At 46.6% G+C, this 18,909-nt stretch overlaps 1 protein-coding gene across 1 annotated transcript; it reads right to left on the reverse strand.

Annotated features, from left to right (window-relative positions):
- Window positions 1–857: 857 nt before the first annotated feature.
- Window positions 858–2,116, reverse strand: LOC123096716 (probable pyridoxal 5'-phosphate synthase subunit PDX1.1). Its single transcript, XM_044518477.1, has one exon. It carries the CDS (start codon window positions 2,003–2,005, stop codon window positions 1,061–1,063), a length of 945 nt encoding a protein of 314 aa, XP_044374412.1. The 5' UTR covers window positions 2,006–2,116; the 3' UTR covers window positions 858–1,060.
- Window positions 2,117–18,909: the final 16,793 nt, after the last annotated feature.

Genomic DNA, 18,909 nt, shown 5'->3' on the forward strand with positions numbered 1-18,909 from the left:
CAGCTTTGGGATGAATAGTACTCCCTCCGTAAACCAATATAAGAGCGTTTAGATCACTAGTAATCTAAACGCTCTTATATTAGTTTACGGAGGGAGTACTTGACACTATTCACATCTGATTTTGTCTTTTTTGTTTCTCTAAGTGTAGTTCGATTTGGGAGCTGAAACCTTTTGAGCTCGTACATCAAACATGGATGTATGTCTTCAAATTTTTCCAGAATTTTTTAACATGTTTTGTATCTTCAAAATGATTGATCTCATTGATCTCACCTAAAAACAGATCCTATACAAGTCTCCCCCAGTTTACCCCCCACAGCCGACCTCTATATGCACACAGCCATATCAACGGCAATATGCTAATCATCAAAACTTTGATCAACCACAGTATTTATGGTTGGTGCGTCCAATTAATGAATTGGTTCGTCCATGCTAATGGATGGAAAGCATGGACCATTTGCCCACAAAAAAGGAAAGAAATCATGGGCCATTGAAAGAGAGGGGGCCTGCACCACGAGTGATCCTGCTTTCTGACGGGACCGCCTTGGCCTTGCCGGTAGGCGCATCCAGCGGCAACCCAACAGCACGGGAAACCGCTAGAGTTTGCTAGTACTACCGAGCATTGCTACAGTACAAGTAGCGTGTAGGAATCTGGTTAAGCTGTAATCAAGTACTTCCTCCGTGCAAAATTACTTGCCGCCCAAACAGATATATCTAGACGTGGGATAGTACATAGGTGTAAGATGAGGAAATGGGGATTTTGTTGTCTGGTCAGGTTAGGGAAACCATCGCAAGACCAGTCATTTTCGCCATCTCCAACAAAACAATCAATCTCCACACTCCAGTTTGGGACAAACACGGGCAACCAACATCAAACTCGAGCATAGCACTTGAAGAGCAAAATCCCTCACCTGATCTCGACTGGCAACCAACACCCAAGATAGTACTGCTGGATAATACACGATGCACCTAGAGTAGAGGAGCAAAACGACACATGATGCAAGCCAGATTCGAGTTATTACGACGACGATCCATGGCACCAACTTGGCAACAAGGTATGAAGCTACTGGGATCGGGCGGCGAAGCGCTCCACGTTGGGGTCGGACAGGTTGATCCCAACCATGGCCTCCCCGAGCCCGGCGCTGACGTTGGCCAGGATCTCCGGGTCGCTGTAGTGCGTCACGGCCTGCACGATGGCGCGGGCGCGACGCGCCGGGTCCCCGCTCTTGAAGATGCCGGAGCCGACGAACACCCCGTCGCACCCGAGCTGCATCATCAGGGCGGCGTCCGCGGGGGTGGCCACGCCGCCGGCGGCGAACTGCACGACCGGGAGGCGGCCCAGCTGCTTGGTCTGCATCACCAGGTCGTACGGCGCGGCGATCTGCTTCGCGTAGCTGAAGACCTCGTCCTCGTCCATGTTGCGCAGGGCCCGGACGGCGCCCATCACGGAGCGGACGTGGCGGACGGCCTCCACCACGTTGCCGGTGCCGGCCTCCCCCTTGGTGCGGATCATGGCGGCGCCCTCGCGGATGCGGCGGAGCGCCTCGCCCAGGTCGCGGCAGCCGCACACGAAGGGGACGCGGAAGTTGTGCTTGTTGATGTGGTGGGCGTCGTCGGCCAGGGTCAGGACCTCGCTCTCGTCCACGTAGTCCACGCCGATGGCCTCCAGGATCTGGGCCTCCACGAAGTGCCCGATGCGGGCCTTGGCCATCACCGGGATGGTGACGGCGCGCTTGATGTCGCGGATGAGGGCCGGGTCGGACATGCGGGCCACGCCGCCCTGGGCGCGGATGTCGGCGGGCACGCGCTCCAGCGCCATGACGGCGCAGGCGCCGGCCTCCTCGGCGAGGCGCGCCTGCTCGGCGGTGACCACGTCCATGATGACGCCGCCGCGCAGCATCTGGGCGAGGCCCACCTTGACGGAGAAGGTGGCGGCGGCAGGCTTGGCGGAGGGCTCCACCACCGCCTTGTTGTTTCCGTACAGGGCCACCACGCCGTCGGAAGCCATTGATTCTTCTCCCTCCGATCCGCCGCCGCAACAATCTTCTCTTCCTCTTTGGGGGGTTTGGGGCTGGGGTTGGGGATGGATGAGATGTGGTTCTGCTCTAGTGGAGTGGTCGAGGAGAAGTGGAGCTGGACTTGACTTGCAACTGGACACGCGGAGACAGCCGGGCTAATGGGCCATTCCTTCCGGTCCAACAATCCAATTTCATTTTATCCCAACAATCATCTCGGTTGCCTAAAGCGAACCAACCTGTGCTGTTATGATCAGAAGGACGGTGATATTCTCAGCCCATTAGGGTTTTTGATTCTGATGCTTGTATTTATCGTGAATGGCTTTACGATGATTTTGTAATGTTTTAAGATGATATGTTGGCTCGTTTATATAAGCACTTGCGTCCTTACTGTGTTCAAAATAAATAAATAAAATCTCGGTTGCCTAAAAATTAAATCAATATCTCAATTTGAATTCTCAAGTTGTTTCCCTCAAAGAAAAGGTTATTAAAACAACTAGAATCGCATATTTATTTATTTATTTTTATCTGCGCGAGCATATTTATTTATTTTTGCAGGTAAAAGAAGGTTTTAATTATCCAACTCACATAGTTTTACAACCCCATCCGGACCAGACCGCAACCACACTGCGGTTTTCTAACTCACATAGTTTTACAACCCCATCCTGACCGGACCGCATCCACACTGCGGTTTTAATATCCATTCGCCCTATCATGGCTAACTCATGGCTAACATTATTTCTAGTGCACCTAGTATGTCTCACCTCCACCTCTCTCTACGCTCGAAACGGGTATCTCATACACAAGACATGCATCACGAGACCTATCAATACTCATCTAGTTAAGCTGCTTCAGAACTATCAGTTTCAAGAATGAACAGTAATGAGACCCACTCCAAGGTGAGCGCCACTCCCTCTCGACAAGCTCGTAGCTGGTAGCCACTCCGGCCCAGTGTTCCGGACCACAGCAATGTTCGAAATCATCCAACCCTTCGCCATCGCACGCCAGAGACTCACCGCTCGAGGGCATCTGCATATGGTGTGGAAACCATCTTCGCATTCCATAGCACAAAGAGAGAGCACATTCGTTAGTCTTCAAGAGTTGTAAATGTTTATTAGCCCATATCCAAGCAAAGCACTCGTACCTTTGGGGGAGCAGGGCACCCCCATACGGTCTTCCAGATGGCGGGACGACCATCCGGTGCCCTGCTCGATGCGCTCGTCCATGGGGAAGTGGTAAGCCGAACGAACGGAGAAGATGCCAGTTTTCTCCGGTGCCCAGGCGAGAACATCCTCAGACGCGTGTGTGGGAGTCGTGATGATGTCGACGTTAATGGGGAGGAAGTAATGCCTGGGGAGGTCAAGGCGCCAGGCACCATGCTTATCTAGTAGGTCCGACACACTCCTGAGCCTGCAAGTGCTCTAAGGTGTGATGAGCTCACCCGATTGCTCCCGTGGCAGCCATCTATCACGCCATATGCAGATTTGGCAACCATTCCCAACACACCAAATTAACCCCTTTTCAGGAGTCATGCATGATCCCTTTCCAAGTTACCAAGTGTTGCCCGAGAACACAATGTCCTCGAGTCGGCTGTCTAGATAGTAGCGATCTTTGAGTAACTGTGCAGAAAGACTACCAGGTTTAGATAGGAGGCGCCACGCCTGAAGGACAAGTAGGTCCTGATTGAACATTCTGAAATCACCAAAGCCCATGCCACCGCACTACTAGCATATTTCTCTCTCAAAAAACATAAAGTATCCTGTCACAACGGAAAAAGAGTGGAACTATGTTTCTCTTTTAAGACACCACATCGATTCACATGAGCACAATACTAGTTTTTCATTGAGAACCCACATTGATTCACATCGACATGATTATTGTAAGCCGCCAGATTTGTTATGTAATATATGACATGTTAGTTCTACATATACGTTCCTAAACCGATTGTACCCAAACATATTGCGTTTGTTAGATTTTTATAACTGGACTAAACATATCGTAAGATAAAATATATTGTATACATCCATTCTATCTATTATATTAGGAAACATAATACGGAGGGAAAACAAACAGATATTCTAGATATCTGGAAATTCTATTAAAAAAATGTCCATTCATCTAGTGTATCTTTTCTATCGGTAGATATGGCAGTCATTAGATCTTCATAATCACACCCAAAAAAATCACAGCCATCAGATTTTTACATAAACAAATTACAACCATACAATTTTCATAAAGTTACCTAAAAAACAAACCCGAGTGCTACATGCCTTGCATGTAAAGTCTGCTACTATAGGTGTCGCATCCCAAATATTTCAAAGATGGTTGTGAACATATCATCCACACGCATAACATATTTTTAGTGCACTTTTAGAATTTATGAAATTAATTTGGCTATTTTAGAAACCCTAATCCATCTCGGGGATTTAATTAATAGCCCATATTAAAACCATTTGCATAAAATGATTTTACAAACATTCATCAGTACTAGAAATATTTTCTTGTGTATAATGACCCTAATATTTTTGTGCAAGTTTCTAGATTTTTAGAATTTGAATTGGAATATTTAAACCCAGTTCAAATCTGTCAGAAAAAAGAAAAGGGAAACGATTCCCCTCGACCGGCTAATTTCTTGGCTCCTTGCACCGCCTTGCTTGCACAACATGTGTCCCACGTGACGTGCCCCTGGCTGCTGACGATTTATTTTGCAACTTCCACAACATTAACATCATCAATGTTGCAGAAGTTTCTCCCGCAACATCAGCTATTTTACAGAAAAGTGAAGACGAAAAATAATCATGCAACAAAGCCTATGTTTGCAAAAAATCTACAATAAAGCCTTTGTTGCAAAAAAATCTACAACAAAGCCTTTGTTGCAAAAAAATCTACAACAAAACCTCAGTTACAAAAAAAAAAATCTGCAACAAGATCATCATTGCAGAAATTTTCTTCAATAAGACATATGTTGCAGTGATAGAGGGTGTTGATCCGCCATATTTAACGGCCCGCGAGCCGGCCGATCTTTTAAAAAGATCAGCCGCAGACGCGTAGCACGCCCTCGAAGAAAGAAAATTAATTTAAACAGTGTCATGGCCAGCGAGGCAGTGCAGCCCAGCAAGTCCAGCCAGAAAATCGGTCCATGGCCCGTTTCCATACCTAAACCAGTACGCGCGAGGGGGGCAAGTCCTAGAGAGCAACTAATTGAGGACCGTTCCTTCGGGAGCCTCCCGAAGGGTCACTTGGGATGGGCTGAGAGCGTGTCACCGCCACGTGTCGAGCTCTGGGCGCTCCCTCTGGGTTTTTATTCAATTTTTTTGCACACGTTTTCCGCTTTTTAAACGGGTTTTTTCGGTTTTTTTTGTTTTTCACCGGTCTTTCTTAGCTTTTCAACAACAAAATAAAAAAAAAATTGCGTGAAAAAACACAGTTTTTTTTCTTCCATGGGAGGCACAACCGTGCCTCTCGGAAACGAAAAAACCGCGTTTTCTTCACGACATGCACAGTTTTGCTTCGGCGAGAGGCACGGATTTGCTTCCACGAGAGGCACGGACGTGACAAAAAAATGCGTTTGTCCGTGCCTCTCGGAAAGGAAAAAAGACATGCTCTCAGTGTGGTTTTTTCATCCCTTTTTTCGTGACAAAAAAATTGTTAAAACCTATCAACATGAGATTTCCCGATGTGAGGAATCCAACAGTGAAAACGGTTCGAGATTTGGACGAACGGTTCAAGAGATAAACATTTTGAATATACGAATCTATGAAAAATATGTACGCCACTTGTCGCAACCTGAGGAAGTATGAGTGACCTTTCTAAAAAGTGCGACTTAATTAGTGATTTCGCAAGTCCTATAGTTGGGCCGTCCTATTTAGCGCTTCAGGCGCCCCGTTTCCTATTTAGCGCTTCAAACGCCCGTTATAGGTCATTTCATAAATGGACGCCTGAATCTGCTGCGAGCTGGGCCGGCCCATGTATATTTTTTTCATTTTTAGAATTCAGAAAAGGTACGCCCACAGGAGTTCAAACATGCGATCAGGTGCATCGGCGCCAGGGGAGCTCCTATACGCCGCCTGTGTGCGTCCGATCATTGCGACTTCGCTGGAGCGACGCGCATGCGGGCCGGCCCAATCATCTCGCTGCGCGAAAAAACGAAAAAAGAGGAAGCGCATGCATGGGATGGAACTGACGACCTCATGCTCAAATCCAGTGAGGCTAACCAGCCGAGCTAGCTACCTCAAACGTTTTAAATGCAGCGCCAATCTTAAAGTAGGACGTACAGGGGCAAATGCTTAAAAAAAACGTTCAACATTTTTATAATATAGGTTGAAGAAAATTTAAAACACAGTGAAAGTTTTTGTAAAAAAATACTGAACAAATTTAAAATACTAAAATGCACATTTTATGGGTATATGTTAAACAATTTTTTTAATATATGATGAACAAACTTAAGTACACCATGAACATTTTCTAAATATATGTTGAACAATTTCATAATATACAATGAACATTTTTGTAATACACAATGAAAATTTTCTAATATACGTTGAACAATTTAATAATATACAATGAATATTTTTGTAATACATAATGAACATTTTCTAATATATGTTGAACAATTTAATAATATACAATGATAATATACATTGAAGATTTTTGTAATACACAATGAACAATTTTACAGTGCAAGGTGAACTATGTCATAATATACGATGAGCATTTTCTGTTTTGAAATTTTCTTTTTTCATAAGTCAATGGTTGACTGGTCAACCGCGACCAGTCAGCAGCAAGTGAACGATCAAACGACGCGACCAGCCAGCCAGCGAACGCGCTCCCATTTGGGCCGGGCCCAAGAACGCGGCTGCGTGGGCGCCGGAAAATGTGAGCATCAATATTAAGTTTAGAACTTGAACTCTGGTTGGAAGGGATTATCACTATCGTTCTAACCGTTCAACCACACGTTGGTTCGCGGCCTCGTCTTGAAGAACCTGCCCAAACAGCCAGTGCTTGACCCGCACGTCCTGATCAAAATTATCTGATGGCGACAAGTGGAATACATGTGCTGTGTCACTTATCGTTGCCGAAGTAATTTGGAACAACCTTTGCAAAGGCTAGTGATTTCCAAATAAATAATCAACAACTCAATTTTCAAGTTGACAATACACAAGTACTATTGTTTCTCTCTCAGAAAACAAAACCCGATCAAAATGAAAAATACGTTATCCTTGTTCAGTGCATTTTCAAGACGGATCCGTAAACCTCCCGCAATCATCCGGATCAAGCTATTTAGACCGCGGAAGCCATCCAACGCTGACCTGTATCGGTCCGCGAAGCGGTCCGGACGTGATTTCTCCCGCAAACCGGGAAGGTTTGCGGGAGTCCGAACCGATCCCAAGCCCGTTTTCTGACCACCCTGGCCCACCAAAAACCCCTTTCCTCTCCCGCGCGCTCCCATCCGGCGCCAGCTGCCCGCATTCATGCCGCTGTAGAGCGCGCCACTCAATATTGAAGACGACTCAGGGCTGGCGCGACCTCTCGCGGCCTCCGTCATTGAAGCGGCGCGTCGGCGAGGGCGCCGCCCGCGACGCGTCTCCGTTGTCCGTGCTTGTTCAATCCCGGAGACGCGTGATTGGATGGAACGGGACGAATATCTACCACGCCTTCAATGTCGATATCCGTCCGTCTGTCGCCATTAAGCAGGCTCGCCGGCTGAGAAACCTACTCCAGCGCCGTGCATTGACGCACCCGGATGCCTGGTCTCATCAGAATCTGTTATATAAAGACGGCCACACCCGGTTAACTCGACACCACAACACCAGCCGCTTCACATTCTCCTCCCTTGCACTGCATCTGCCATGACCGCCGGCGAGAAAGCACTGTGAGATAGTCTATCGCCGGAGATGAAGCACACGACTGCCGCCCTTGCCGCCGCCTGGCATAGCCGCCATGCCAGGAGGATCGAGGCCGGCTTGGCGGCCAGCTCGCCCGAGTTCTTCGACAACGAGGACGACACCACGATGGAGACGGGCTCCGACGACTCCGCCCCGGCTCCCGCGCCTCCTGTGAACGCCGGCTTCACCATGGAGCAGGCGCAAGCGCAGTTCAACACCGCCATGGCAGATGTGCAGCCTGCGCCGACGCCTTTGTCGGCGTTCCAGCAGGCAGAGGAACAACGGTACAATCTGTTCCTCCTGGTGCAGCACCGGCTGGTAGAGGGCCAAATCTACGGCGAGCGAGAAGGCCGTGGCGAACCCAAATTTCGTTGCGGAGCAGCGTGCCATCTACGATGCCATCCGCGCTCAAGCCGCCGCTCGACAAAAAGCGGCAGCCGCAGAGGCGCAGCCGCAGACGATCGCAGAGGAGAACATAGCCAGTTGCGCCTCCTATGTGCTGCTGATGAACCATCAGCCGGCCCGGTGGGACGACGACAACCAAGGCGCCACAATTTCCCTTGTGGACTTCATGTTCACCGGCGACCGACAAGGTGCGGACTCCTCCGGGAATGAGTAGGCCACGGGAGGCGGCGGGGCCTGGTGTCTCATGTGGGCCAGTCCATCTCCCGTGTTCTACTCTTCCTCACCGGAGACCGCACCCTCACTTCATCGGTCTTATCGTCGGTGCTCATGGAGACGACGGAAGGAGGACGACACGGGCTTGGACGCCAGGCGCCACCACCGTAGGATAGGTTTAGGGCGGGTCTTTTTTTTTTGTTTTAAATGTAGTTAAATCCGCCGTGTTTGTACGAAATTCGTCATGTTTGTACGAAATCCAGCTGTGTTTGCATGAATTTCATCCGGTTTGTTGAAAAACAGTTTCAAATGTTTGCGGCTAGCGTTGGATGTCCACCTCCCGCGTCCATGTTTGCGGACTGGCCCCCCTTTATCCGCGGACGAATGCCAGAGGTTTTTTACGGGTTGTCGTTGCAGATGCCCTAGAAAGCAAAATCCCTTGCGAACGCGGTGATGATCAACAGCGATACAAATTTCATCAGTGAGTCCAGGACAGGAGGATGGGGATGTATTGGCCGGGATACAGATGGTGAAGTCATATTTGCAGCGGCGGGTAATTTTTCAGGCATCTCTGAAGCATTATCGAAAAATGCTTTCGCTCCGCTTTATATATAAATCTATAAAGCAACGATCAACAACAAACCGACATAAACACGCCTCATCACAACACACGCAAACCCAAGGCAGGAAACATAGGCGCTGAACCCAACAACACCACCCCTAGCACTACAAGAGCAACCAGGAGCTTCAGTCGTGAACACGCCACCGTGAAAAGATGAAACCGCATACGATGAACTGTGGGCTCCAAAGGAAGGTTACGGTATCGGTGTTGGGTAACGTAGTAATTTCAAAAAAATTCCTACGCACACGCAAGATCATGGTGATGCATAGCAACGAGAGGGGAGAGTGTTGTCCATGTACCCTCGTAGACCGACAGCAGAAGCGTTATCACAACGCGGTTGATGTAGTCGTACGTCTTCACGATCCGACCGATCAAGTACCGAACGCACGGCACCTCCGAAGTTCTACACACGTTCAGCTCGATGACGTCCCTCGAACTCCGATCCAGCCGAGTGTTGAGGGAGAGTTTCGTCAGCACGACGGCGTGGTGACGATGATGATGTTCCACCGACGCAGGGCTTCGCCTAAGCTCCGCAACGGTATTATCAAGGTGTAATATGGTGGAGGGGGGCACCGCACACGGCTAAAATATCGTATATCAAGTGTGTGTCCATGGGGTGCCCCCTGCCCCCGTATATAAAGGAGCAAGGGAGGAGGAGGCCGGCCCTAGGAGGGGGCGCGCCAAGTGTGGAGTCCTACTAGGACTCCCTAGTCCTAGTAGGATTCCACCTCCCATATGGAATAGGAAAAGAGGAAGGGAAAAGGAGAAGGAAGGAAGGGGGCGCCCCCCTTCCCTAGTCCAATTCGGACCAGACCAAGGGGAGGGGTGCGGCCACCCTTGAGGCCCTTTTCCTTCTTTCCCGTATGGCCCAATAAGGCCCAATACGTATTCCCGTAACTCTCCGATACTCCGAAAAATACCCGAATCACTCAGAACCTTTCCGAAGTCCGAATATAGTTGTCCAATATATCGATCTTTACGTCTCGGCCATTTCGAGACTCCTCGTCATGTCCCCGATCTCATCCGGGACTCCGAACTCCTTCGGTACATCAAAACTCAATAAAACTGTCATCGTAACTTTAAGCGTGCGGACCCTTTGGGTTCGAGAACTATGTACACATGACCGAGACACCTCTCCGGTCAATAACCAATAGCGGGACCTGGATGCCCATATTGGCTCCCACATATTCTACGAAGATCTTTATCGGTCAGACCGCATAACAACATACGTTGTTCCCTTTGTCATCGGTATGTTACTTGCCCGAGATTCGATCGTCGGTATCTCGATACCTAGTTCAATCTCGTTACCGGCAAGTCTCTTTACTCGTTCCGTAATACATCATCCCGCAACTAACTCATTAGTCACAATGCTTGCAAGGCTTATAGTGATGTGCATTACCGAGTGGGCCCAGAGATACCTCTCCAACAATCGGAGTGACAAATCCTAATCTCGAAATACGCCAACCCAACAAGTACCTTTGGAGACACCTGTAGAGCACCTTTATAATCACCCAGTTACGTTGTGACGTTTGGTAGCACACAAAGTGTTCCTCCGGTAAACGGGAGTTGCATAATCTCATAGTCATAGGAACATGTATAAGTCATGAAGAAAGCAATAGCAACATACTAAACGATCGGGTGCTAAGCTAACGGAATGGGTCAAGTCAATCACGTCATTCTCCTAATGAGGTGATCTCGTTAATCAAATGACAACTCATGTCTATGGCTAGGAAACATAACCATCTTTGATTAACGAGCTAGTCTGGTAGAGGCATACTAGTGACACTCTTGTTTGTCTATGTATTCACACATGTATTATGTTTCCGGTTAATACAATTCTAGCATGAATAATAAACATTTATCATGATATAAGGAAATATATAATACTTTATTATTGCCTCTAGGGCATATTTCCTTCAGTCTCCCACTTGCACTAGAGTCAATAATCTAGTTCACATCGCCATGTGATTTAACATCAATAATTCACATCACCATGTGATTAACACCCATAGTTCACATCTCTATGTGACCTACACTCAAAGGGTTTACTAGAGTCAATAATCTAGTTCACATCGCTATGTGATTAACACCCAAAGAGTACTAAGGTGTGATCATGTTTTGATTGTGAGATAATTTTAGTCAACGGGTCTGTCACATTCAGATCCGTAAGTATTTTGCAAATTTCTATGTCTACAATGCTCTGCACGGAGCTACTCTTGCTAATTGCTCCCACTTTCAATATGTATCTAGACCGAGACTTAGAGTCATCTAGATTTAGTGTCAAAACTTGCATCGACGTAACCCTTTACGACGAACCTTTTGTCACTTCCATAATCGAGAAACATATCCTTATTCCACTAAGGATAATTTTGACCGCTGTCCAGTGATCTACTCCTAGATCACTATTGTACTCCCTTGCCAAAATCAGTGTAGGGTATACAATAGATCTGGTACACAGCATGGCATACTTTGTAGAACCTATGGCCAAGGCATAGGGAATGACTTTCATTCTCTTTCTATCTTCTGCCGTGGTTGGGCTTTGAGTCTTACTCAATTTCACACCTTGTAACACAGGCAAGAACTCTTTCTTTGACTGTCCTATTTTGAACTACTTCAAAATCTTGTTAAGGTATGTACTCATTGAAAAAACTTTATCAAGCGTCTTGATCTATCTCTATAGATCTTGATGCTCAATATGTAAGCAGCTTCACCGAGGTCTTTCTTTGAAAAACTCCTTTCAAACACTCCTTTATGCTTTGCAGAATAATCTTACATTATTTCTGGTCAACAATATGTCATTCACATATACTTATCAGAAATGCTGTAGTGCTCCCACTCACTTTGTTGTAAATACAGGCTTCATCGCAAGTCTGTATAAAACTATATCCTTTGACCAACTTATCAAAGCATATATTCCAACTCCGAGATGCTTGCACCAGTCCATAGATGGATCGCTGGAGTTTGCATATTTTGTTTAGCACCTTTAGGATTGACAAAACCTTCTGTTGCATCATATACAACTCTTCTTTAATAAATCCATTAAGGAATGCAGTTTTGTTTATCCATTTGCCAGATTTCATAAAATGCGGCAATTGCTAAACATGATTCGGACAGACTTAAGCATCGCTGCGAGTGAGAAAATCTCATCGTAGTCAACACCTTGAACTTTGTCAAAAACCTTTTTTCGACAAGTCTAGCTTTGTAGATAGTAACACTACTATCAACGTCTGTCTTTCTCTTGAAGATCCATTTAATCTCAATGGCTCGCCGATCATTGGGCAAGTCAATCAAAGTCCACACTTTGTTCTCATATATGGATCTTATCTCAGATTTCATGGCCTCAAGCCATTTCGCGGAATCTGGGCTCATCATCGTTGCCTCATAGTTCGTAGGTTCGTCATGGTCTAGTAACATAACCTCCAGAACAGGATTTACCGTACCACTCTGGTGCGGATCTTACTCTGGTTGACCTACGAGGTTCAGTAATAACTTGATCTGAAGTTCCATGATCATCATCATTAACTTCCTCACTAATTGGTGCAGGAGTCACAGGAACAGATTTCTGTGATGAACTACTTTCCAATAAGGGAGCAGGTACAGTTACCTCATCAAGTTCTACTTACCTCCCACTCACTTCTTTCGAGAGAAACTCCTTCACTAGAAAGGATCCATTCTTAGCAACGAATGTCTTGCCTTCGGATCTGTGATAGAAGATGTACCCAACTATCTCCTTTGGGTATCCTATGAAGACACATTTCTCCGATTTGGGTTTGAGCTTATCAGGATGAAACCTTTTCACATAAGCATCGCAACCCCAAACTTTAAGAAACGACAACTTTGGTTTCTTGCCAAACCACAGTTCATAAGATGTCGTCTCAACGGATTTAGATGGTACCCTATTTAACGTGAATGCAGCTGTCTCTAATGCATAACCCCAAAACGATAGTGGTAGATCGGTAAGAGACATCATATATCGCACCATATCTAATAAAGTACGGTTACGATGTTCGGACACACCATTACATCGTGGTGTTCCAGGTGGCGTGAGTAGTGAAACTATTTCACATTGTTTTAACTGAAGGCCAAACTCGTAACTCAAATACTCTTCTCCACGATCAGATCGTAGAAACTTTATTTGCTTGTTACGATGATTTTCCGCTTCACTCTGAAATTATATGAACTTTTCAAATGTTTCAGACTTCTGTTTCATTAAGTAGATATACCCATATCTTCTCAAATCATCTGTGAAGGTCATAAAATAATGATACCTGCTACGAGCCTCAATATTCATCGGACCACATACATCTGTATGTATGATTTCCAACAAATCTGTTGCTCTCTCCATAGTTCCGGAGAACGGCGTTTTAGTCATCTTGCCCATGAGGCACGGTTCGCAAGCATCAAGTGATTCATAATCAAGTGATTCCAAAATCCCATCAGTATGGAGTTTCTTCATGCGCTTTACATCAATATGACCTAAACGGCAGTGCCACAAATAAGTTGCACTATGATTATTAACTTTATATCTTTTGGCTTCAATATTATGAATATGTGTATCACTATGATCGAGATCCAACAAACCTTTTTCGTTGGTGTGTATGACCATAGAAGGTTTTTATTCATGTAAATAGAACAACTATTGTTCTCTAACTTAAATGAATAACCGTATTGCAGTAAACATGATCAAATCATATTCATGCTCAACGCAAACACCAAATAACACTTATTTAGTTTCAACACTAATCCCGAAAGTACAGGGAGTGTGCGATGATGATCATATCAATCTTGGAACTACTTCCAACACACATCGTCACCTCGCCTTTTACTAGTCTCTGTTTATTCTGCAACTCCTGATTCGAGTTACTACTTTAGCAACTGAACCAGTATCAAATACCGAGGGGTTGCTATAAACACTAGTAAAGTACACATCAATAACATGTATATCCAATATACCTTTGTTCACTTTGCCATCCTTCTTATCCACCAAATAGTTGGGGTAGTTCCGCTTCCAGTGACCAGTCCCTTTGCAGTAGAAGCACTTAGTCTCAGGCTTAGGACCAGACTTAGGCTTCTTCACTTGAGCAGCAACTTGCTTGCCGTTCTTCTTGAAGTTCCCCTTCTTCCCTTTGCCCTTTTCTTGAAACTAGTGGTCTCGTCAACCATCAACACTTCATGTTTTTCTTGATTTCTACCTTCGTCGATTTCAGCATCACGAAGAGCTCGGGAATTACTTTCGTCATCCCTTGCATACTGTAGTTCATCACGAAGTTCTACTAACTTGGTGATGGTGACTAGAGAATTCTGTCAATCACTATTTTATCTGGAAGATTAACTCCCACTTGATTCAAGCGATTGTAGTACCCAGACAATCTGAGCACATGCTCACTAGTTGAGCGATTCTCCTCCATCTTTTAGCTATAGAACTTGTTGAAGACTTCATATCTCTCAACTCGGGTATTTGCTTGAAATATTAACTTCAACTCCTGGAACATCTCATATGGTCCATGACGTTCAAAATGTCTTTGAAGTCCCGATTCTAAGCCGTTTAAGCATGGTGCACTAAACTATCAAGTAGTCATCATATTTGAGCTAGCCAAACGTTCATAACGTCTGCATCTGCTCCTGCAATAGGTCTGTCACCTAGCGGTGCATCAAGGACATAATTCTTCTGTGCAGCAATGAGGATAATCCTCAGATCATGGATCCAATCCGCATCTTTGCTACTAACATCTTTCAACATAATTTTCTCTAGGAATCATATCAAAAATAAGCACAGGGAAGCAACAACGCGAGCTATTGATCTACAACATAATTTGCAAAAATACTATCAGGACTAAGTTCATGATAAATTTAAGTTCAATTAATCATATTACTTAAGAACTCCCACTTAGATAGACATCCCTCTAATCATCTAAGTGATTACGTGATCCAAATCAACTAAACCATGTCCGATTAACACGTGAGATGGAGTAGTTTCAATGGTGAACATCACTATGTTGATCATATCTACTATATGATTCACGCTCGACCTTTCGGTCTCTGTGTTCCGAGGCCATATCTGTATATGCTAGGCTCGTCAAGTTTAACCTGAGTATTCCGCGTGTGCAACTGTTTTGCACCCGTTGTATTTGAACGTAGAGCCTATCACACCCGATTAACACGTGGTGTCTCAGCACGAAGAACTTTTGCAACGGTGCATACTCAGGGAGAACACTTTTATCTTGAAATTTTAGTGAGAGATCATCTTATAATGCTACCGTCAATCAAAGCAAGATAAGATGCATAAAGGATTAACATCACATGCAATCAATATAAGTGATATGATATGGCCATCATCATCTTGTGCTTGTGATCTCCATCTCCGAAGCACCGTCATGATCACCATCGTCACCGGCGCGACACTTTGATCTCCATCGTAGTATTGTTCTCGTCTCGCCAACTTATTGCTTTTACGACTATCGCTACCGCTTAGTGATAAAGTAAAACTATTACATGGCGATTGCATCTCATACAATAAAGCGACAACCATATGGCTCCTGCCAATTGCTGATAACTCGGTTACAAAAACATGATCATCTCATACAAAAAATTATATCACATCATGTCTTGACCATATCACATCACAACATGCCCTGCAAAAACAAGTTAGACGTCCTCTACTTTGTTGTTGCATGTTTTACGTGGCTGCTATGGGCTTAGCAAGAACCGTTCTTACCTACGCATCAAAACCACAATGATAGTTTGTCAAGTTGGTGCTGTTTTAACCTTCGCAAGGACCGGGCGTAGGCACACTTGGTTCAACTAAAGTGAGAGAGACAGACACCCGCCGGTCACCTTTAAGCAACGAGTGCTCGCAAACGGTGAAACCAGTCTCGCGTAAGCGTACGCGTAATGTCGGTCCGGGCCGCTTCATCTCACAATACCGCTGAACCAAAGCATGACATGCTGGTAAGCAGTATGACTTATATCGCCCACAACTCACTTGTGTTCTACTCGTGCATAGCATCAACGCATAAAACCAGGCTCGGATGCCACTGTTGGGTAACGTAGTAATTTCAAAAAAATTCCTACGCACACGCAAGATCATGGTGATGCATAGCAACGAGAGGGGAGAGTGTTGTCCACGTACCCTCGTAGACCGACAGCAGAAGCGTTATCACAACGCGGTTGATGTAGTCGTACGTCTTCACGATCCGACCGATCAAGTACCGAACGCACGGCACCTCCGAAGTTCTACACACGTTCAGCTCGATGACGTCCCTCGAACTCCGATCCAGCCGAGTGTTGAGGGAGAGTTTCGTCAGCACGACGGCGTGGTGACGATGATGATGTTCCACCGACGCAGGGCTTCGCCTAAGCTCCGCAACGGTATTATCGAGGTGTAATATGGTGGAGGGGGGCACCGCACACGGCTAAAATATCGTATATCAAGTGTGTGTCCATGGGGTGCCCCCTGCCCCCGTATATAAAGGAGCAAGGGAGGAGGAGGCCGGCCCTAGGAGGGGGCGCGCCAAGTGTGGAGTCCTACTAGGACTCCCTAGTCCTAGTAGGATTCCACCTCCCATATGGAATAGGAAAAGAGGAAGGGAAAAGGAGAAGGAAGGAAGGGGGCGCCCCCCTTCCCTAGTCCAATTCGGACCAGACCAAGGGGAGGGGTGCGGCCACCCTTGAGGCCCTTTTCCTTCTTTCCCGTATGGCCCAATAAGGCCCAATACGTATTCCCGTAACTCTCCGGTACTCCGAAAAATACCCGAATCACTCGGAACCTTTCCGAAGTCCGAATATAGTTGTCCAATATATCGATCTTTACGTCTCGGCCATTTCGAGACTCCTCGTCATGTCCCCGATCTCATCCGGGACTCCGAACTCCTTCGGTACATCAAAACTCAATAAAACTGTCATCGTAACTTTAAGCGTGCGGACCCTTTGGGTTCGAGAACTATGTACACATGACCGAGACACCTCTCCGGTCAATAACCAATAGCGGGACCTGGATGCCCATATTGGATCCCACATATTCTACGAAGATCTTTATCGGTCAGACCGCATAACAACATACGTTGTTCCCTTTGTCATCGGTATGTTACTTGCCCGAGATTCGATCGTCGGTATCTCGATACCTAGTTCAATCTCGTTACCGGCAAGTCTCTTTACTCGTTCCATAATACATCATCCCGCAACTAACTCATTAGTCACAATGCTTGCAAGGCTTATAGTGATGTGCATTACCGAGTGGGCCCAGAGATACCTCTCCGACAATCGGAGTGACAAATCCTAATCTCGAAATACGCCAACCCAACAAGTACCTTTGGAGACACCTGTAGAGCACCTTTATAATCACCCAGTTACGTTGTGACGTTTGGTAGCACACAAAGTGTTCCTCCGGTAAACGGGAGTTGCATAATCTCATAGTCATAGGAACATGTATAAGTCATGAAGAAAGCAATAGCAACATACTAAACGATCGGGTGCTAAGCTAACGGAATGGGTCAAGTCAATCACGTCATTCTCCTAATGAGGTGATCTCGTTAATCAAATGACAACTCATGTCTATGGCTAGGAAACATAACCATCTTTGATTAACGAGCTAGTCTGGTAGAGGCATACTAGTGACACTCTTGTTTGTCTATGTATTCACACATGTATTATGTTTCCGGTTAATACAATTCTAGCATGAATAATAAACATTTATCATGATATAAGGAAATATATAATACTTTATTATTGCCTCTAGGGCATATTTCCTTCAATCGGGGCGCCGCCACCGCCCGATCCGAGGATCAGAGTTTCCCCTGGAGCAACACGACGGAAAATGAGAGCCGCGACAACGCCTTGAAGAAGGGAACGAGCTTCGCTGCCGCCGGTCCGTCCGAAGATAGAACAAAATTTCACCCCGGGCAACACTCACCGTCACCGAACGCCACACACCCCTACCATGCCGCTCACACGGCCATGGCCACTGGGCAGCACCGAGCCACGGGCTCTGCCCATGAGCACCGCGCTACCACCACCAGGGCCGCCGCCCCGGCATCCAATACTTTGACACCACCTCACTCGAGACCCGCCGCTACCCCAATCAAAGAGACGAGCGGAAAGGCCCTGCCTTTCGCACCCCTGGGGCCCCCAAGCGCGGGGACCCAAAAGGTCGGCCAAAACCGGCCTCCATTGACCATTCCTACTGCCAGGCGCGAGACGAGCTCAGTCCTGCAACACCGGACGCGAACGAGCGATGGACCACAACTGGAAGAGGGCCAACCCTTCGACGAAAGTAGCGCCCACACGACAAGGAGAGGGATCGAAGGCCGACACAAGCCGCCTGCGGACGAGCCGACGCCGGAACATGCCAGCCGACGCGACAGCCGGCCTGCCAAGCTGCCGTGGAGACACCCACGGCCGGAGCAGCAGGCCGCCGGGCCACTGCCCAACCCACGCCGCCCGGCGAGCTCCAAGCTGCATCAAGGTTTGAGTTCAATCCCCGTGAATGTAATGTGCCTGCACATTTATTAGCTACGCATGGTGCGAGGATTGAATCAAGAAGTCAACGTGTTTGGCTCATTGATTTGCCCTCTGATGTAACTGGTGCTGTGGCTGTTTGGCTCACTGATTTGCCCTCTGATGTAATTGGTGCTGTGGCCGGCGATTTAGCAGCGTCCGCTAGTTGAATAGAATGCACGGTGTTCCTTGTCAAATAAATAAATCAGAGGACAAAACTGGTAAATAGGAGGATAACTCCAGCCTTTGCATCGATTGATGCAGCTAGGCAACTGATGAG

Source organism: Triticum aestivum, chromosome 4D (genome assembly GCF_018294505.1).
Source record: "Triticum aestivum cultivar Chinese Spring chromosome 4D, IWGSC CS RefSeq v2.1, whole genome shotgun sequence".
Lineage (NCBI taxonomy): Eukaryota > Viridiplantae > Streptophyta > Magnoliopsida > Poales > Poaceae > Triticum > Triticum aestivum.

Coding starts and splice junctions, on each gene's coding strand:
- LOC123096716 (XM_044518477.1), bottom strand. CDS start 2,005: ATGGCTTCCGACGGCGTGGTGGCCCTGTACGGAAACAACAAGGCGGTG.